The sequence below is a fragment of the Nerophis lumbriciformis genome, linkage group LG11, assembly GCF_033978685.3.
Source record: "Nerophis lumbriciformis linkage group LG11, RoL_Nlum_v2.1, whole genome shotgun sequence".
Taxonomy (NCBI): Eukaryota; Metazoa; Chordata; class Actinopteri; order Syngnathiformes; family Syngnathidae; genus Nerophis; species Nerophis lumbriciformis.
This window is the reverse complement of record NC_084558.2, coordinates 47,974,454-47,997,316: the sequence shown is the minus strand read 5'-3', so window position 1 is coordinate 47,997,316 and position 22,863 is coordinate 47,974,454. Positions and strand designations below refer to the sequence as shown.

The 22,863-nt window shown below is 37.3% G+C and overlaps 1 protein-coding gene across 3 annotated transcripts in view; it reads left to right on the top strand.

Annotated features, from left to right (window-relative positions):
• The window catches only part of LOC133610296 (ER degradation-enhancing alpha-mannosidase-like protein 3), a 52,645-nt gene extending 30,334 nt beyond the window's left edge, over nt 1–22,311 (top strand). For all 3 annotated transcript variants that reach the window (XM_061966453.2, XM_061966454.2, XM_072914157.1), the window contains 10 exons: nt 2,159–2,242; nt 2,307–2,390; nt 2,453–2,577; nt 5,769–5,934; nt 7,382–7,539; nt 7,606–7,717; nt 10,790–10,972; nt 14,666–14,831; nt 14,890–15,087; nt 21,493–22,311. In XM_061966453.2, the coding sequence (XP_061822437.2) occupies nt 2,159–2,242; nt 2,307–2,390; nt 2,453–2,577; nt 5,769–5,934; nt 7,382–7,539; nt 7,606–7,717; nt 10,790–10,972; nt 14,666–14,831; nt 14,890–15,087; nt 21,493–21,617 (1,401 nt within the window). In that variant the 3' untranslated portion in view covers nt 21,618–22,311. The remainder of the gene's footprint in view (nt 1–2,158; nt 2,243–2,306; nt 2,391–2,452; nt 2,578–5,768; nt 5,935–7,381; nt 7,540–7,605; nt 7,718–10,789; nt 10,973–14,665; nt 14,832–14,889; nt 15,088–21,492) is intronic.
• Nucleotides 22,312–22,863: the final 552 nt, after the last annotated feature.

Genomic DNA, 22,863 nt, shown 5'->3' with positions numbered 1-22,863 from the left:
GAATATTCTATTACTGTTAAGCAAACTATGAATAATAAAACACGCCAAAACATGTGTCCTTTATCATAGCTACACGTATGACAAAAAAGCCGCGTGAAAATCAGTAGTATTCAGTGAGGTAAGATGAATTAAATGTCAGGTTTGTCACTGACAGTTTAGTTATGTTTTGGTTTTTCCTCTGTTTGTTTTGATTTCCGGTCAGCGCTCTTATTTTGGTTCAGTTTCCTGCTTTTCTCCCCGAGCGCTGTTTCCCCTCAGCTGCGGCTGATTGGCACCTGGCCACACCTGGTGTCAATCAGCCGGCTGCTGTTTAGACCTGCTTTGCCCTCCAGTCAGGGCTGGAGTATTCTGTCACAAAGTGTCGGCGGTGACGAACCCCAAGATGCAGAGATGGCAGGCTTGGTGCAGGAAAACATGATTTAATGTCCATAAAATGCAGGAAAAACACAAACTAGGAGACAGGAAACAGGATACCAGGAAAACCGGTGAACAGGAACCAGCAAACAGGAAAACTGGCAACAGCAAACAGTCCACAGCATACAGCGACAATGACAATACTCCAGCCCTGACTGGAGGGCAAAGCAGGTCTAAATAGCAGCCGGCTGATTGACACCAGGTGTGGCCAGGTGCCAATCAGCCACAGCTGAGGGGAAACTATGGCGTCACATTATTGCCAAAAATCCGAGCGCATAAAAACTTATCTCGCGCTGATTCTCCACTTCGTGCGCGCGCGCGACACCCTTTTGCGCGCGCGTGGTGCCTTTTTGCGCGCGTGACGCCTTTCTGCGCGCTCTCTGTGTACTCCTGGCATCTCTCCTCGCGCTGTCATGTTTCTTTTTGGCACTTTGGGGGCGGGTATGCTTAGACGGCCCCTCCTTTCTGATTGGCTGTGAGCATTTTTCATATGACCAATAATTCTCCAGTGTAGCAACGTTGTAGCCATCTTACCTCGGACATCTAGCCTCAATCATTACATTGATGTCAATGGTACATGTACTAATTAAATTACCATAACTTGCTCGATTTTCGACCAATTTACAAATGGTTTGCCTTGTTACAAATCTTATTACATGTAGATATGACATAGGATGCTGTACCTGTTGAAATTACCTCTTTCGCTTTTAAAAAAAAAGACTTAATTGTGCAACATAGTTGTGTCGGGTCAGTGTTAGTCAGTTCTCTGATTATTTTAAACTGTTTCAGAATACATTATTAAAAGCTATTTTTAACATTTTAAAAACAAAATTCAAAGATTATTTCATTAATTTTATGGCTGAATCAAAAGAAATTCCATAAATTAGAAAACAAATGTTCAAGAAGAAGTGAAAATATAAAATAATGTTATGGTTGGATGTTATTGCTGGTGGACCAGTTCTGGCTGAAAGATGTGATTATGGTGTTTGTTGTCTTATTATTTATTTGGGTCACATTTTGTATTACCCTGTATTGTGTTTATGTGGTATGAAATAACCTTCATCAGCGCACGACATTTTTTTATCCACTTCTTCCTCTGTAAATCTTGATACATATTGACGATGACCCGCCCTGCTATACTTCTGATTGGCTCTGAGCATTTTTCAGCATTTTTCGCATGACCAATCAGAAAGGAGGGGCCGTCTAAGCATACCCGCCCCCAAAGTGCCAAAAAGAACGCGCGCGCGCGCTGAAAGGCGTCGCGCGCGCGCAGAAAGGCGTCACGCGCGCACAGAAAGGCACTGCGCGCGCGCAAAAGGGTGTCGCGCGCGCACGAAGTGGAGAATCAGCGCGCGATAACAGTTTTTATGCGCTCGGATTTTTGGCACTAATGTGACGCCATAGGAAACAGCGCTCAGGGAGAAAAGCAGGAAACTGAACCAAAATAAGAGCGCTGACAGGAAGTCAAAACAAACAGAGGAAAAACCAAAACACAACTAAACTGTCAGTGACAAACCTGACACTGACAGTTCATTGCTCCTGCCAAATGAATTGTGACTTGAGTGTAGCGGATCACCACTCCAAGATGGCGGCCCGGCGTCTCGTCAGCGCCAGTAGGCAGTAGCGCTCGAGTCAGTCACAGTGTCATATGTTGGTATTGTTGTTATTTCCTGGGTACACAAAGGCAGCGATGTGGGATGGTCCTTACTGTATGCAATCAGAATGTTCCTACTGTACCTCAAAGGTCTTGAGAGGAGACCTGAAACCAGCCATCGAGACCCACGAGATGCTCTATCAAGTCACCAAGCAGCACAAGTTTCTCCCCGAGGTACAAAAAAAGATCAGTGAGATCATTGTGAAGAGATTTGAAATGTCATTTTTTTTCCTGCCAGGCTTTCACCACCGAGTTCCGCGTTCACTGGGGCCAACACCTCCTGAGGCCAGAGTTTGCAGAAAGCACCTACTACCTCTACAAGGTGACTGGTCCAAGAAAGCAAGCGGCTGTACGCCCTCTAAGACCAAGGTTGTCCTCCCGCAGGCCACTGGCGACCCCTACTACCTCAGGGTGGGACAGTCCATCGCCGAGAAACTCAACGCTTACGCCAGAGTGCCTTGTGGCTTTGCCGCCGTGCAAGACGTTCGCACTGGGACGCACGAAGACAGGTAGCGTCTGCACCACCTTTTTAACAAACAAGGACTGCTCGCTCGCTGAAGTCACCCATCTTGCAACCATGTCGCTACCGTATTTTCCGGACTATAGAGCGCACCCACTAAATTTTAGAAGAAAAAAGTATTTTCCCATCTATTAGTCGCACCGGACTGTAAATGAGTTATTTACACAAAAATATTTTGTAAAAGTTTATTTACGTACCTTAATTGTTTCCAAATCGTGTCTGTAATATGGCAGTAAAATGGATGATCAAACAAAACAGAAGCCATGGACCCTCTAGCTGCGTAAGCTAGCTCTCCAATCAGCTAAACAGACTCAATAACTCCCCTGGGATAGGATAGGACTTTATTGTCATTGCACAAGTACAATGAAACTATGTTTTCAGCACAAACCCGTTCAAGATTAGACAAACAGACAGTGTAGAGGGTTACAGAACAGGAACGCCGGTGAGTAAAAAAAAATACAATCTAGACTGGGCTCCTAAGGGGGCCTAGTCTGGAGTGGGAAAAAACCTCCATGCCATGCACACATAAACATGTTACATTTAATCGCGACAACTCGCAACAGAGGGGGGGGAGTTGGGGCCCTGGAGGTCGACTGCTGCTATGAAGCGCTGCCAGCCGTCCATGCCCCCGAAGGGGAATCAAGCGGTGGTGAAGGCGTGGGGTGGGGGAGGGTGTGTGTGTGTGTATATGCCCATTGTCTTGGGTGTGTCGATGTACTGTCCATAGGCCTGGGGCCGTTCTGCATGCAAGCAAAAGTTCGACTCCAGGTGTCGTTTATTGTTTAGGTGTCCATCGTTTAGGTGTCCTCGGGGGATGTTTTCAGAACAACCTGCTCCTATTGTTGAAGCGTCAAGGCCATTCGAGAGAGTCAAATCGTAGGTTAGGATTTTTGTTTTTCCGCGAGCAGACATTGCAATTCGTCCATGCTGGCTCTCATATCCAATTTTTCCCTTTCAACCAGCTTTTCCATGATGTGATCCATCTTGCGATTCAGTTCAGAAATCGCCCCAGTCTGTGATCCCACAGCCCGGCCCAAACCTTCCATTGGGACGAACAGCCTTTAGGCTCCTTGAGTGGCTGCCATCGTCTTACGAATTTGACGATACACCAGAGCATTGCCCAGCCCAATCAGCAGTTGCCCCGCGATCACGGTTCCAAATAGGTAGAGGTCTTCCACGTCCTCGATGGAAAGGACTGAGAGGCACATGTTTCTCCATTTATCCCAGGAATCTCTCACGTACCCCGCAGCAATAGTTCCATCAGGGCAGCCAGGCTCCCCAGAACCTCTTTTCCTCGTCGAAAAGATTTTGTCAATTGAGTCGAGAGTCCAGCTGATCATTTCCATGTCTGATGTTTAGATTTGGAGGACAGCGTGAAGAAAGAGGCTTAAAAAAAACTGGGGAATTTGTGAAACTGCAACAATACAAAAAGAATGTCATTTTAATTTAAGAATACTAACACAGACACTCGTAAATGTGTTAGCATATTAGCTAGTGCTAACAACGCTAGCTTGAATGCACTGCGATAGCACGTACATATATACAGTGTTGGGACTAACGCGTTACAAAGTAACGCGTTACTGTAACGCCGTTACTATCGGCGGTAACTAGTAATCTAACGCGTTATTTTTTATATTCAGTAACTCAGTTACCGTTACTACATGATGCGTTACTGCGTTATTTTGCGTTATTTTTTATGTAGTATCTGCTAGAAACTGAGAAGATCTGAGTGTTGCAGCGCTGCTGAAGAGGCGACAAAAAAGAGGCGCGCCGCGCGCTGTCTGTGTGTACGTGTGTGTGTGTGTGTGTGTCTACTATCAAGACGTCATGGTGAACCCCGAAGCCGAGTTTCTTAAAATGGAGATATTTTCAGTACGTTTCTTTTATCGACCACAAAGAAAAGAACATTTTAGTTGAATGTAAGTTTCAAATATGCTGAAACAGCGACAAAAACAACATGCTTCGACGAAGCTAGTAAAGAGACACACACTTCACCTCCACCTCCAACAGCGGCTGGATTTTAATGAGGCACTGCACACTGAAGGTACACACACTCTGTCAATTCTCTTATATACTCTTTCATTTTAGACTTTTAGAGTGTTTGATTATCACATCACTCTAAATGTTTAGACTATAAAGTTCACAAACCTAAAGAGGGATACTAGTGGGCCAGGCTAATATTTCCTTTTCTCTAAACTAAGTGGGGAAATGTGTAGAGTGTTCTGGGCTTCAGACATGATTTTATTTCAGAATTCCTTGAGAAAACGCCTGGTTAGGCTTTATGTATGTAGTGTGTGCCTTTCTTGTTTTACAGCTATGTTGTTATTATGCTGTTTGTTACTTATGTATGTTAAGTTGCAGCTATTTAAAATAGTTTTGTCAATTTGTTCTGGTCTGAAACAAATTGGCCCTTTAAAACATATCTTTGTCTTTGTGTGTTGTATGTAGACCACATTGCTTAGCAGAGTTCAGTGATGCAAATGCATGTCAAGTTGATCAACAGATTTTATTATTCTCCAGTGCAATAACAGTACTAAAATGAAGGCTAAAAGGGCATTAAAAATTTTTAAAAATACATATAAGTAACTATATAGTTACTTTTCACAGTAACGCATTACTTTTTGGTTTAAGTAACTGAGTTAGTAACTGAGTTACTTTTGAAATAAAGTAACTAGTAACTGTAACTAGTTACTGGTTTTCAGTAACTAACCCAACACTGCATATATGCATGAAAACACTCCTACAGACGTCACACATGGAACGCTTTTAGTATGTAAGAATTGTTTTAGTTATATTGTAAAACTTACAAACGTTGCTTGGAGTGACGAATAAAGAATCCATACGAGTAGAAACGCTGTGGATGGCTAGAAAACGCAACTTGCAGTTCAAAGCTTTAAACTGCAGGAATACGCATTCACCCAGCAGCACCCGCAGTGGGCAAACCCGCACAAAATATATCGCCATAAAACAAACAATAACACACCTTTTCAAGCGTCTTCGCATGTATTTAATGAAAGCTATTTGCTTTCTGGCCGTCAGCGAAGAAAAATCCAGAAATTAGCCGCGCTGTTTTAAAGGCCGCAGGGTTCAAAGTGAAGGCAAAAAGTAGTGGCTTATAGTTTGGAATTTCCAGTCCATTGCTACGCCGTATGTGAAGACTTGTGTTCCTCTGATGCGTAGGATGGACTCCTTCTTTCTGGCAGAGATGTTCAAATACTTGTACCTGCTGTTCACGGAGAAGACGCAGCTTCCCATCGACATTGACGACTACATCTTCACCACGGAAGCCCACCTGCTGCCCGTGTCGCTCTCCACCACGCAGCCATCTTGTCACGGCAACACAACGGTCAGTATGTCTGATCACTGGGGCTGTGGACCGTCCCATTCCTGGAGGGTCTGTGTATCTTCCGCTCATTCTATTTCCAATTCTCAAATGCAAATCAAAAAACACATTTCGGGCCATTTTTTCTATTTTCAAACAAAAGTTGAAATTTAATGACACTTTTTTAAAACGACAATACTGAACAAAGATGGTAGCGTTATGCTAAAAACATGCTAAACACAAAGGCAAAGCTAAAATACTGCTTCCGGTTCAATTTGTCATTACACAGATAACCATGCATTTTTGCATTTTGGATGAACATATATTTGATTTTTTTGTGTTTATCCGGAAAAATAAAAGGAAAACGGCACAAAATCCAATTTTATGGCAATTGTCAGGTTCAAACACTGATGACATCTATGAAACAGACGAGAAGCAAGGAATCATGCAGAGACAGAGTTAAATTTGGCTCAATTGAGGAGACGCATTTTTTGGGCTGTACTCTAGTTACAGATCCAAACTACGTTCTAAAAGTCCAGCCCGCGTAAGTCCTCTATTTATTTGGGAGGTCCCTGGTTACATCACTGAAGCTGTCGCTGAGGGAAGGGGATAATCTCTACAGCTCCAATTAGTCACAATATATGGTTATACAAAAATGCAAATGTGCTGACAGTCGTGATATCGCCTTGTCTCTGCTCTGTCTGCGTCACGGTACTCGATGTTCGGCCTTGGCAGTCAGCAGGCCGATTCTGGAAACAAACACTGATACGAGACTGGCTTGCAAATATTTCAGCACAATTGATAATAACTATAGCATAAGAGTGGTGTGATAATATATACATAATTATTCTAACATTTCCCTCCTGTTTATCACATAACTTCCCCAGAATCTTTTTATCCCTAATAACTTCTTGCGATTTTTCAGTTAATAGTTAATTTCTTTAGGGCCAAGTTATGTTTACACTCAGAGTTCAACATCATCATATTTTTGTATTTTTTTTGGGCTCAATTTAATTTATTTAACTTTAATGAAAGTCCACCCTTTTTTGTCCGTTTTAAAATCTGCCATATGTAATAAAAATCAAAACACGGCCCCATTTTTGTTTTTTGATTTGCGTTTAAGAATTGGAAATAGAATGAACGGTAGGTACACGGACCCCGGGGCCACGATTCCATTCAAACCCATTCTCGCAAAGTATTTTGTATGATAATTCTTCTGGTTGCATGAAATGGCATTAAAAACCTTGTTTTAAAAATGAATTCTTATGAAACAAATACATTTTTGAACATTATGTTTTAATGTAGAATTGCGATTTGGATGGGGATCGATTTTTTTTGTGCACACCTTCTGATATAAAAATGGGACCCGTTACCTCCCTGCCTGGCACGTCGCCTACAGCCACAGCCCGAGAAGCGCTAACTGTAGCATTGGCAGTAGAAATGCAGCGCGTCATCAACCTTTTTGTTCCAGGAGAGTCCCGGCGGCGCCCAGGAAGACGAGCCCTTCACGCACACGTGTCCCAGCACCGAGTCCTTGTTCCCCAACAACCCGTCCTTCGCCAAGAGCATCCGGGACAGCTACAAGTACCTGACGGGCGTGGGACGAGCTGTGCACCCTTCACCTGCCAGGTGTGTCCTTCTGGCGCCGCCTGTGCTTCTCTACCTTTTACTGACGCCTCTGCTTTGGCGCCGCAGGGAGGCGGACTTCCCGCTCCACGATGGCGGCATGGAGCCTTTGGAGTTCTTGAAGACCATGGGCATCTCTCTCACGCCACTGGGTGACCTGAGCACAGGAGAGGGCCGAAAGGTAGTCGGATATCTAAGTGTGTACGAGTCATACTGACACTGACACCTGGACTTTAGTCGGATCCCTAAGTGTGTCCTAGTCGAACTGACACTGACACCTGGACTTTAGTCGGATCACTAGGTTTGTCGTAGTCGTGATGGTGTACTGACACCTCGACTTTAGTTGGATCACTAAGTGTGTCTTAGTCGTGATGGTGTACTGACACCAAGACTTTAGTTGGATCACTAAGTAAGTCCTAGTCGTACTGACACTGACACCTGGACTTTAGTCGGATCACTAAGTGTGTCCTAGTCGTACTGACACCTGGACTTTAGTCGGATCACTAAGTGTGTCCTAGTCGTACTGACACTGACACTTGGACTTTAGTCGGATCACTAAGTGTGTCCTAGTCGTGATGTAGTACTGACACCAAGACTTTAGTCGGATCACTAAGTGTGTCCTAGTCGTGATGGTGTGCTGACACCTCGACTTTAGTCGGATCACTAAGTGTGTCCTAGTCGTGATGTAGTACTGACACCAAGACTTTAGTCGGATCACTAAGTGTGTCCTAGTCGTGATGGTGTGCTGACACCTCGACTTTAGTCGGATCACTAAGTGTGTCCTAGTCGTACTGACACTGACACCTGGACTTTAGTCTGATCACTAAGTGTGTCCTAGTCGTGATGGTGTACTGACACCTGGACTTTAGTTGGATCACTAAGCGTGTCCTAGTCGTGATGTCCTGCTGACGCCTATACTTTAGTCGGATCAATAAGTGTGTCAGAGTCGTACTGACACTGACATCTGGACTTTAGTCGGATCACTAAATGTGGCCTAGCCGTGATGGTGTGCTGACACCTGGACTTTAGTCGGATCACTAAGTGTGTCCTAGTCGTGATGGTGTGCTGACACCTGGACTTTAGTCGGATCACTAAGTGTGTCCTAGTCGTGATGGTGTGCTGACACCTGGACTTTAGTCGGATCACTAAGTGTGTCCTAGTTGTGATGGTGTGCTGACACCTGGACTTTAGTCGGATCATTAAGTGTGTCCTAGTCGTGATGGTGTGTTGACACCTGGATTTTAGTCGGATCACTAAGTGTGTCCTAGTCGTGATGGTGTGCTGACACCTAGACTTTAGTCGTATCACTAAGTGTGTCCTAGTCGTGATGGTGTACTGACACCTGGACTTTAGTCGGATTCGCTAAGTGTGTCCTAGTCGTGATGCTGTGCTGACACCTAGACTTTAGTCGGATCACTAAGTGTGTCCTAGTCGTGATGGTGTACTGACACCTGGACTTTAGTCGGATCACTAAGTGTGTCCTAGTCGTGATGGGGTACTGACACTTGGACTTTAGTCGGATCACTTGGTGTTTCCTAGTCGTGAGGGTGTACTGACACTGACACCTGGACTTTAGTCGGATCAATAAGCGTGTCCTAGTCGTGATGGTGTGCTGACACCTGAACTTAAGTCGGATTACTAAGTGTGTCCTAGTCGTGATGGGGTACTGACACCTGGACTTAAGTCGGATCACTAAGTGTGTCCTAGTCGTGATGGGGTACTGACACCTGGACTTTAGTTGGATCACTAGGTGTGTCGTATTCGTGATGGTGTACTGACACTGACACCTGGACTTTAGTCGGATCACTAAGTGTGTCCTAGTCGTGATGGGGTACTGACACTTGGACTTTAGTTGCATCACTAGGTGTTTCCTAGTCGTGAGGGTGTACTGACACTGACACCTGGACTTTAGTCGGATCAATAAGCGTGTCCTAGTCGTGATGGTGTGCTGACACCTGAACTTAGTCGGATCACTAAGTGTGTCCTAGTCGTGATGGGGTACTGACACTTGGACTTTAGTCGGATCACTAGGTGTTTCCTAGTCGTGAGGGTGTACTGACACTGACACCTGGACTTTAGTCGGATCACTAAGCGTGTCCTAGTCGTGATGGTGTGCTGACACCTGAACTTAAGTCGGATCACTAAGTGTGTCCTAGTCGTGATGGGGTACTGACACCTGGACTTTAGTCGGATCACTAGGTGTGTCGTATTCGTGATGGTGTACTGACACTGACACCTGGACTTTAGTCGGATCAATAAGCGTGTCCTGGTCGTGATGGTGTGCTGACACCTGGACTTAAGTCGGATCACTAAGTGTGTCCTAGTCGTGATGGGGTACTGACATCTGGACTTAAGTCGGATCACTAAGTGTGTCCTAGTCGTGATGGGGTACTGACACCTGGACTTTAGTCGGATCACTAGGTGTGTCGTATTCGTGATGGTGTACTGACACTGACACCTGGACTTTAGTCGGATCACTAAGTGTGTCCTAGTCGTGATGGGGTACTGACACTTGGACTTTAGTTGCATCACTAGGTGTTTCCTAGTCGTGAGGGTGTACTGACACTGACACCTGGACTTTAGTCGGATCAATAAGCGTGTCCTAGTCGTGATGGTGTGCTGACACCTGAACTTAGTCGGATCACTAAGTGTGTCCTAGTCGTGATGGGGTACTGACACTTGGACTTTAGTCGGATCACTAGGTGTTTCCTAGTCGTGAGGGTGTACTGACACTGACACCTGGACTTTAGTCGGATCACTAAGTGTGTCCTAGTCGTGATGGTGTACTGACACTGACACTTGGACTTCAGTCGAATCACTCGTGATGATGTGCTGACACCTGGACTTTAGTCGGATCATTAAGTGTGTCCTAGTCGTGATGGTGTGCTGACACCTGGACTTTAGTCGGATCACTAAGTGTGTCCTAGTCGTGATGGTGTACTGACACTGACACCTGGACTTTAGTCGGATCACTAAGTGTGTCCTAGTCGTGATGGTGTACTGACACCTGGACTTTAGTCTGATCACTAAGTGTGTCCTAGTCGTGATGGTGTACTGACACTGACACCTGGACTTTAGTCGGATCACTAAGTGTGTCCTAGTCGTGATGGTGTGCTGACACCTGGACTTTAGTCTGATCACTAAGTGTGTCCTAGTCGTGAGGGTGTACTGACACTGACACCTGGACTTTAGTCTGATCACTAAGTGTGTCCTAGTCGTACTGACACTGACACCTGGACTTTATGGAACACAGGCGCTGAAGGGAGTGTACCGGGTCCAGCTGGTGGCCAAGGTCAGCTCCACGGCGCCGCAGGAGGAGGAGAGGGAGGTGCTGCCTCACGCCGTGCAGCTGATATCGCCTCCTTTCCTGGGCAGGACCGTGCTCACCGCTGCACCCGCCAACTTTGGGCTGGACCTGACCACAAGGGAGCATGGTGTAAGTCCGGTTTCAACACTTACTTCCCTCCATCTTCTCACGCCTATCGGGGGGGCGGGTCGCGGTGGCAGCAACCTAAGCAGAGAAGCCCAGACTTAACCTCGCCCCATTCCCAGGCCAGCCGGGAGACATAGTCCTGGGTCTTCCCCGTGGTCTCCTACCAGTCACACCTCATCTGGCTCCTCTCGATGTGGAGGAGCACGTACTTATTATTCTGGTTCCCTTTTACTTTGACTCATTTTGCTACCATTTTCCCCACAGCCATAAAACTTGGTACTTGATATATGCTAACGGTTAGCATTTTAACATAAGAATGGTAGCATGCAAACTTATGAAGCTAATTTCACTGCCGTACACCTCAGAGGCATTCAAACTTGGTACATAATACATGCTAACTGTTAGCATGCTAACTTTGTTTTCCTAATATAACTTAGTGCTTGACATATGCTAACTGTTAGCATGTTAAAGTTAGTATGGTAACATGCTAACTTTTCTAGCTACCTTTACACTTTTCAAGCTAATTTAGCTGCCGTGTTCCTCATAGTCATTAAAATGTGGTAAATAATACATGCTAACTATTAGCATGTTAACTTTTTGGGCATGCTAACTTTTTTTTGGTACTAATTTCACAACCGTTTACCCCACAGTCATATAACTTGGTACTTGACATATGCTCACTGTTACCATGCTAAATTTGTTATGGTAACATGCTAACATTAGCACGATAGCTTTTAAAGCTAATTTTACACTTTTTAAGCCTGGTACGTGATACATGTGCTAACTTTTAGCATGTTAACATTAGAATGGTAGCATGCTAACTTTTTAAGCTCATTTTACACTTTTTAGGCTAATTTCGCTGCCATGCTCCTCATAGTCATTAAAACTTGGTACGTAATGTATGTTAACTGTTAGCATGCTAACTTCTCGGGGGGGTCGTTTTGAAACCATTTACCCCATAGTCATATAACTTGATACGTGACATATGCTAACTTTTTAAGGCTAATTTTGCTGCTGTACACCTCAGAGTCATTCAAACTTGGTACATAATACATGTTAAATGTTAGCATGCTAACTTTTTTTTTGCTAATTTTGCAAACATTTAACTCACTTGGTACTTGACATATGCTAACATTAAGATGGTAGCATGCTAACTTTTTAAAGCTTTTAAGATAGTTTCGCTACTGTGACCCTCATAGTAATTAAAACTTGGCATGTGATACATGCTAACTTTTTTTTTGTTGCTAATTTTGCAACCTTTTATCCCGGGTCATATAACTTGGTGCTTGACATATGCTACCTGTTAGAATGGTAGCATGCCGACATTGGCATGCTAAATTTTTTAGCTACATTAAGCTAATTGTGTTGCCATTAAAACTTAGTACGTAATACATACTGTTTGCATGCTAACTTTGTTATGCTAATTTTGCAACCCTTTACCCCAGAGTCATACAACTTGGTACTTGACGATGCTATTTGTTAGCATGCCAACGTTAATATGGTAGCATGCTAACATTATCATGCTAACTTTTTTTTTAAGCCAATTGAACACTTTTTAAGTTAATTTTGCTGCCGCACACCTCAGTCATTAAATTTGGTATTTAATGCATGCTGTTAGCATGCTAACTTTTTTGGGTGATTTTGCAACCTTTTAGCCCATAGTCATATAACTTGGTACTTGACATATGCTAACTGTTAGCATGCCAAAGTTAAAATGGTGGCATGCTAACTTTTTTTTTTAGCCAATTTTACACTTTTTAAGTTAATTTTGTTGCCGCACACCTCAGTCATTAAATTTGGTATTTAATACATGCTGTTAGCATGCTAACTTTTTTGGGTGATTTTGCAACCTTTTAGCCCATAGTCATATAACTTGGTACTTGACATTTGCTAACTGTTAGCATGCCAAAGTTAAAATGGTGGCATGCTAACTTTTTTTTTTAGCCAATTTTACACTTTTTAAGTTAATTTTGCTGCCGTACACCTCAGTCGTTAAAACTCGGTACGTAACACATGCTGTAGCATGCTAACTTTTGTGGGTAATTTTGCCACCCTTTGCCCTAGCGTCATATAACTTGGTACTTGATATATGCTAACTGCACGCATGCTAAAGTTAGAATGCTAACCTTTTAAGCAAATTTGACACTTTTGTTTGCTAATTTTACAGCGGTACACCTCAGCCATATAACATGCTACGTGATACATGCTAACTTTTTGGGGTAATTTTGCAACCCTTTGCTCTAGAGTCATATAACTTGGTACTTGACATATGCTAACTGTTAGCATGCCAAAGTTAAAATGGTAGCATGCTAACGTTATCATGCTAACTTTTTTTTTTTGGACAATTTTACACTTTTTAAGTAAATTTTGCTGCCGTACACCTCAGTCGTTAAAACTTGGTACGTAACACATGCTGTAGCATGCTAACTTTTGTGGGTAATTTTGCAACCCTTTACCCTAGAGTCATATAACTTGGTACTAGACATATGCTAACTGTTAGCATGCCAAAGTTAAAATGGTAGCATGCTAACGTTATAACGCTAACTTTTTTTTTTGGACAATTTTACACTTTTTAAGTAAATTTTGCTGCCGTACACCTCAGTCGTTAAAACTTGGTACGTAACACATGCTGTAGCATGCTAACTTTTGTGGGTAATTTTGCCACCCTTTGCCCTAGCGTCATATAACTTGGTACTTGACATATGCTAACTGCATGCATGCTAAAGTTAGAATGCTAACTTTTAAAGCAATTTTGACACTTTTGTTTGCTAATTTTACAGCGGTACACCTCAGTCATATAACATGCTACGTGATACATGCTAACTTTTTGGGGTAATTTTGCAACCCTTTGCTCTAGAGTCATATAACTTGGTACTTGACATATGCTAATTGTTAGCATGCCAAAGTTAAAATGGTAGCATGCTAACGTTATCATGCTAACTTTTTTTTTTGGACAATTTTACACTTTTTAAGTAAATTTTGCTGCCGTACACCTCAGTCGTTAAAACTTGGTACGTAACACATGCTGTAGCATGCTAACTTTTGTGGGTAATTTTGCAACCCTTTACCCTAGAGTCATATAACTTGGTACTTGACATATGCTAATTGTTAGCATGCCAAAGTTAAAATGGTAGCATGCTAATGTTATCATGCTAACTTTTTTTATTGGACAATTTTACACTTTTTAAGTAAATTTTGCTGCCGTACACCTCAGTCGTTAAAACTCGGTACGTAACACATGCTGTAGCATGCTAACTTTTGTGGGTAATTTTGCCACCCTTTGCTCTAGCGTCATATAACTTGGTACTTGATATATGCTAACTGCACGCATGCTAAAGTTAGAATGCTAACCTTTTAAGCAAATTTGACACTTTTGTTTGCTAATTTTACAGCGGTACACCTCAGCCATATAACTTGCTACGTGATACATGCTAAATTTTGTGGGTAATTTTGCCACCCTTTGCCCTAGCGTCATATCACTTGGTACTTGATGTATGCTAACTGCACGCATGCTAAAGTTAGAATGCTAACTTTTTTATTTTTTTGTTTTTGCATGGTAGATCAACCCTTCGCCTCCATGTGAAGTCCACGTGCTATTTTATTGTGTTCCATTTATCTGCCGTGTTGTTATCGAAGCGCACGCTGCTGATTGCAGAAACTGCCGGCCAATGAGCAGTGTGTCTCCTGATGTTCCAGGTGAAGGGCAGCCTGGCCAAGGCGCGTCCCTACACGGCCTGCGCTCCGATCCAGAACCCAGCTGAGGTCCGAGGCCACTTCGCCCTGGCGCTGCGCGGCGACTGCACGTTCGCTGCCAAAGCTCGCCGGCTCCAGGAGGCCGGCGCCACGGGAGTCATCTTCATCGGTGAGGACGGGGAAGAGTGTTGAGAAGAACATTTTAGTCAGCGCTTCTTCCCCTGCAGACCAGCGAGCAGGAAGCAGCAGCCAGGAAACGCCGCTCTTCCAGATGGTGGGCGACGGCGACTCGGACTCGGACGCGGGCGTCACCCTGCCTCTGGTGTTCCTTTTCGGCCGCCAGGGCGCCGTGCTCACCGCCGCCTTGGAGGAGCATCAGAAGGTGGACGTGCTGCTGGCGCCCAGAGACAAGCAGCTGGCAGCAGGTGAGGCTCAGCTTCACAACTAAACAAGACCGGCCGGTTTGTCTCTTAGGCAAATATTTATTTACACCTCACGGAACTTTCCATTCTCCACGTTGCCGCACACGTACTCCTTTTTTTTTTCATCTCTACTTGCTTGTCAAATGATCTCAACTAAATATTGACAATTTATTAGTGACTAATAAGCACTAATTTAACAAAAACTGCAATATTTTTCTTCAAATACTACAAGTTTGTTATTGTAAAATCTTTTTTTCCTCGTATTGTCAAATGAACACTTTTCCCATAAAAATTAGCATTTTATTTTTGATAAAAAGTCAACTTAAATATGACTTTATTCTCAATTGTCACGATTTTATCCATATAGACTATAAAATATTATTTTTCTAAATTATTGTAATTTTCTACTATATTATTGACAAATTATGACTTAATTTAACAAAAACTACAATATTTTTCTTCAAGTACTGCAAGTTTGTTATTGTAAAATCTTTTTTTCCTCATATTAATTGCAAATTAACACTTTTCCCATAAAATTACCACTTTATTCTTGATAAAAAGTCAACTTAAATATGACTTTATTCTCAATTCTCATGTTTTTATCCATGTAGACTTTAAAACATTATTTTTCTAAATTAAATTATTGTAATACAGCTACTTTATTATTGACAATCTATGACTTAATTTAACAAAAACTTAAGATTCTTTTAAAATACTAGACGTTTATTTTTATTTAAAAAATGTTTCTGTCGTATTGATGTCAAATTAACACTTTTCCCATAAAATGACCACTTTATTCTTGATAAAGTCCACTTAAATATGACTTTATTCTCAATTATCACGATTTTATCCATGTAGATTATAAACTATTATTTTTCTAAATTCAATTATTGTAATTTTGCTACTTTATTATTGATAAATTACGACTTAATTTAACAAAAACTACAATAATTTTCTTCAAATACTACAAGTTTGTTATTGTAAAATAATTTTTTCCTCGTATTAATGGCAAATAAACACTTTTCCCATAAAATTACCACTTTATTCTTGATAACAAGTCAACTTAAATATGACTTTATTCTCAATTGTCACGTTTTTAGCCATGTAGACTTTAAAACATTATTTTTCTAAATTAAATTATTGTAATACTGCTACTTTATTATTGACTAATTACGACTTAATTTAACAAAAACTAAAGATTTTTTTTTAAATACTAGACGTTTATTTTTATTTTAAAATCTTTTTTTCTCGTATTAATATCAAATTAACACTTTTCCCATAAAAGTAACACTTTTCCCATAAAGTCCACTTAAATATGACTTTATTCTCAATTATCACGATTTTTAGACTATAAACTATTATTTTTCTAAATTCAATTATTGTAATTTTGTTACTTTATTATTGACAAATTACGACTTAATTTAACAAAAACTACAATAATTTTCAAGTTTGTTATTGTAAAATCTTTTTTTCCTTGTATTAATTGCAAATGAACACTTTTCCCATAAAATTACCATTTTTATTCTTGATAAAAAGTCAACTTAAATATGACTTTATTCTCAATTGTCACGTTTTTATCCATGTAGACTTTAAAACATAATTTTTCTAAATTAAATTAATGTAATACTGCTACTTTATTATTGACAAATTATGACTTAATTTAACAAAAACTAAAGATTTTTTTAAAATACTAGATGTTTATTTTTATTTTAAAATCTTTTTTTCTCATATTGATGTCAAATTAACACTTTTCCCATAAAATGACCACTTTATTCTTGATAAAATCCACTTAAATATGACTTTATTCTCAATTATCACGATTTTATCCATGTAGACTATAAACTATTATTTTTCTAAATTCAATTATTGTCATTTTGCTACTTTAATATTGACAAATTACGACTTAATTTAACAAAAACTACAATAATTTTCAAGTTTGTTATTGTAAAATCATTTTTTCCTAGTATTAATTGCGAATGAACACTTTTCCCATAAAATGACCACTTTATTCTTGATAAAAAAGTCAACTTAAATATGACTTTATTCTCAATTGTCATGATTTTATCCATGGAGACTATAAAATATTATTTTTCTAAATTAAATTATTGTAATACTGCTACTTTATTATTGACAAATTACGACTTAATTTAACAAAAACTAAAGATTTATTTTTTAAATACTAGACGTTTATTTTTATTTTAAAAACTTTTTTTCTTGTATTAATGTCAAATTAACACTTTTACCATAAAATGACCACTTTATTCTTGATAAAGTCAACTTAAATATGACTTTATTCTCATTTATCACGATTTTATCCATGTAGACTATAAAATATTATTTTTCTAAATAAAATTATTGTAATTTTGCTACTTTATTATTAACAAATTACGACTTGATTTAACAAAACCTACAATATTTTTCTTCAAATACTACAAGTTTGTTATGGTAAAATCTTTTTTTTCCTCGTATTAATTGCATATGAACTCTTCTCATAAAATGACCATTTTTATTCTTGATAAAAAGTCAACTTGAATATGACTTTATTCTCAATTGTCATGATTTTATCCATGTAGACTTTAAAACATTATTTTTCTAAATTAAGTTATTGTAATACTGCTACTTTATTATTGACAAATTACGACTTAATTTAACAAAAACTAAAGATTTTTTTAAATACTAGACGTTTATTTTTATTTTAAAAATGTTTCTGTCGTATTAATGTCAAATTAACACTTTTCCCATAAAATTACCACTTAATTCTTGGTAAAACGTCAACTTAAATATGACTTTATTCTCAATTATCACGATTTTATCCATGTAGACTATAAAATATATATATTTTTTAATTAAATTAAATTATTGTAATACTGCTACTTTATTATTAACAAATTACAACTTAATTTAACAAAAATTAAAGTTTTTTTTAAATACCAGATGTTTATTTTTATTTATTTTTTTTAAATTCTCGTATTAATGTCAAATTAATACTTTTCCCATAAAATTACCACTTTAGTCTCGATAAAGTCCACTTAAATAAGACTTTATTCTCAATTATCAATTTTGCTACTTTATTATTGACAAATTACGACTTAATTGAACAAAAACTACAATAATTTTCTTCAAATACTACAAGTTTGTTATTGTAAAATCATTTTTCCTCGTATTAATTGCAAATGAACACTTTTCCCATAAAATGACCATTTGATTCTTGATAAAAAGTCAACCTAAATATGACTTTATTCTCAATTGTCACGATTTTATCCATGTAGACTTTAAAACATTATTTTTCTAAATTAAATTACTGCTACTTTATTATTGACAAATTACGACTTAATTGAACAAAAAGTAAAGATTTTTTTAAATACTAGACGTTTATTTTTATTTTAAAATCTTTTTTTCTCGTATTAATGTCAAAGTAACACTTTTACCATAAAATGACCACTTTATTCTCGATAAAGTCCACTTAAATAAGACTTTATTCTCAATTATCACGATTTTATCCATGTAGACTATAAAATATTATTTTTCTAAATTAAATGATTGTAATTTTGCTACTTTATTATTGACAATATACAACTTAATTTAACAAAAACTACAATAATTTTCTTCAAATACTACAAGTTTGTTGTTGTAAAATCTTTTTTTCCTCGTATAATTGCAAATGAACACTTCCATAAAATGACCATTTTTATTCTTGATAAAAAGTCAACTTAAATATGACTTTATTCTCAATTGTCACGATTTTATCCATGTAGACTTTAATACATTATTTTTCTAAATTAAATTGTTGTAATACTGCTACTTTATTATTGACAAATTACGACTTAATTTAACAAAAACTACAATATTTTTCTTCAAATACTACAAGTTTGTTATTGTAAAATCATTTTTCCTCGTATTAATTGCAAATGAACACTTTTCCCATAAAATGACCACTTTATTCTTGATAAAAAGTCAACTTAAATATGACTTTATTCTCAATTGTCACTATTTTATCCATGTCGACTATAACATATTATTTTTCTAAATTAAATTATTGTAATACTGCTACTTTATTATTGACAAATTACGACTTAATTTAACAAAAACTAAGGATTTTTTTTTTAATACTAGACGCTTAATTTTATTTTAAAATCTTTTTTTCTTGAATTAATGTCAAATTAACACTTTTACCATAAAATGACCACTTTATTCTTGATAAAGTCAACTTAAATATGACTTTATTCTCATTTATCACGATTTTATCCATGTAGACTATAAAATATAATTTTTCTAAATAAAATTATTGTAATTTTGCTACTTTATTATTAACAAATTACGACTTGATTTAACAAAAACGACAATATTTTTCTTCAAATACTACAAGTTTGTTATGGTAAAATCTTTTTTTTCCTCGTATTAATTGCATATGAACTCTTTTCTCATAAAATGACCATTTTTATTCTTGATAAAAAGTCAACTTAAATATGACTTTATTCTCAATTGTCATGATTTTATCCATGTAGACTTTAAAACATTATTTTTCTAAATTAAGTTATTGTAATACTGCTACTTTATTATTGACAAATTACGACCTAATTTAACAAAAACTAAAGATTTTTTTAAATACTAGACGTTTATTTTTATTTTAAAAATGTTTCTGTCGTATTAATGTCAAATTAACACTTTTCCCATAAAATTACCACTTAATTCTTGGTAAAACGTCAACTTAAATATGACTTTATTCTCAATTATCACGATTTTATCCATGTAGACTATAAAATATATATATTTTTTAATTAAATTAAATTATTGTAATACTGCTACTTTATTATTAACAAATTACAACTTAATTTAACAAAAATTAAAGTTTTTTTTAAATACCAGATGTTTATTTTTATTTTAAAACATTTTTTTCTCGTATTAATGTCAAATTAATACTTTTCCCATAAAATTACCACTTTAGTCTCGATAAAGTCCACTTAAATAAGACTTTATTCTCAATTATCAATTTTGCTACTTTATTATTGACAAATTACGACTTAATTGAACAAAAACTACAATAATTTTCTTCAAATACTACAAGTTTGTTATTGCGAAATCTTTTTTTCCTCGTATTAATTGCAAATGAACACTTTTCCCATAAAATGACCATTTGATTCTTGATAAAAAGTCAATTTAAATATGACTTTATTCTCAATTGTCACGATTTTATCCATGTAGACTTTAAAACATTATTTTTCTAAATTAAATTACTGCTACTTTATTATTGACAAATTACGACTTAATTGAACAAAAAGTAAAGATTTTTTTAAATACTAGACGTTTATTTTTATTTTAAAAATGTTTCTGTCGTATTAATGTCAAATTAACACTTTTCCCATAAAATTACCACTTAATTCTTGGTAAAACGTCAACTTAAATATGACTTTATTCTCAATTATCACGATTTTATCCATGTAGACTATAAAATATATATATTTTTTAATTAAATTAAATTATTGTAATACTGCTACTTTATTATTAACAAATTACAACTTAATTTAACAAAAATTAAAGTTTTTTTTAAATACCAGATGTTTATTTTTATTTTAAAACATTTTTTTCTCGTATTTATGTCAAATTAATACTTTTCCCATAAAATTACCACTTTAGTCTCGATAAAGTCCACTTAAATATGACTTTATTCTCAATTATCAATTTTGCTACTTTATTATTGACAAATTACGACTTAATTGAACAAAAACTACAATAATTTTCTTCAAATACTACAAGTTTGTTGTTGTAAAATCTTTTTTTCCTCGTATTAATTGCAAATGAACACTTCCATAAAATTACCATTTTATTCTTGATAAAAAGTCAACTTAAATATGACTTTATTCTCAATTGTCACGATTTTATCCATGTAGACTTTAAAACATTATTTTTCTAAATTAAATTGTTGTAATACTGCTACTTTATTATTGACAAATTACGACTTAATTTAACAAAAACTACAAAACATGTTTTAAATACTAGACATTTGTTATTGTAAAATCTTTTTTTCTTGCATTAATTGCAAATGAACACTTTTCCCATAAAACTACCAAAAGTTAACCTAATTATGACTTAATTCTCAATTATTACAATTGTATCCAATTTAAACTATTGTTTTATAAATTCAATTATTGTAATTTTGCTACTTTATTATTGACAAACTACAACTTAATTGAACAAAAACTACAAATGTTGTTATATAAATATTATTTATTTGTTTATTCTACTTTACATATTGCCAAGTTCTCCTTTTATATGTTATTTATTTTACTTAGTTCTCGCCATCTTGGACCTTATTTTCTTACGCTAGCAGTTTTTGCAGCGACACGCCAAGACCAGTTCCTTGGCAGTAAAAAGGACTCCGATTCGGTTTTTAACGTCCTCGTTGTCCAGGCAAGGGGGACCAAGGCGCGGCCTTCCACGTCAAACTGCCACCGGCTCAGGAAGAAGTTCTCCCGGACCGAGCAGAGGAGCTCACAGGAGAACCAGGTCGCTGTGGAGAAGACCCAGATCTTTGACCGGGACCAGACTCGTCTAGGCGGACCTCCCCGAGTCCTTCCCGGGAAGCTCGCCTGCGTTGTTACGCAATCCACCTTGCACCTTTTTCCAAGACACTATTAATAATCCGAACAAGGTTGGCGACAACAAAGATTTGACTTTGAGCTGAGAAGCAACTTCAGGGAATTTTTAGTGCGTGACTTTGACTCTTTTGTCCCCGCGGGATCACGGAACATTCCACAAATCTGGACTTTTAAAAAATAAAAAATATATATATATATTATTTTTGCACATCTTACCCACTACAGTCGCTTCTAAACATGTGCAATTATAATTTTTTATTAATATTAATGGTATTATTTGCAATATTGTGTTGAGGATGAAGGCCCAAAAAAATGCAATTGTGAGAATAAACTTGAAATCTTTAGAGGAAAATGTCGAAATATAATTCTGGGTAAATATTTTTGAAAAATTTGTGGGAAAATATCCAATTCCTGCAATTCTTTTTAAAAAGCATCACATCATTTATTGATTGATGTTATTTTTATCTAACACTTCTCAGTGCGGCCCTCATTCTAACAGCAGGGGCGTCCTAACTTCTTCCACTGGGGACCATTTTGAAATATTTTCTTTTCAGGTTTGACTTAGCATATTAGTTGTTAAATTTCAGCTTTTTGTCATAACATGGGCTTTTTTTTTTTTTTTTTTTTTTTTTTTTTTTTAACATCATTTTTTTTTTTTGGTTTGATTTTATTTTGACAATATCCTGCAAGCCAACAAAATTGTAGTTTGGACATCAAAACTTTTTCCACTTGCGGCTTTTTTGAAATATTTTCTTTTCAGATTAGACTTAGCATATAATTAGTTATTAATTTTAATCTTTTTGTTACATTTTAACATTTTTTAGTATTTTATTTTGACAATATCCTGCACGGAACATTCCACAAATCTGGACTTTAAAAAAAAAAAAAAAAATTTTTTATATTTTTTTACATTTTTTTATTTTTTTTTGGGGTATGATTTTATTTTGACAATATCCTGCCAGCCAACCAAATTGTAGTTTGAACATCAAAACTTTTTCCACTTGCGGCTTTTTTTCAATATTTTCTTTTCAGATTAGACTTAGCATATTATTAGTTTTAAAATTTCAGCTTTTTGTAATTTTTTTTTGGTACATTTGAACTTTTTTTGGTATTTTATTTTGACAATATCCTGCAGGCCAACAAAATTGTAGTTTGGACAGCAACTTTTTCCACTTGGGGTCAT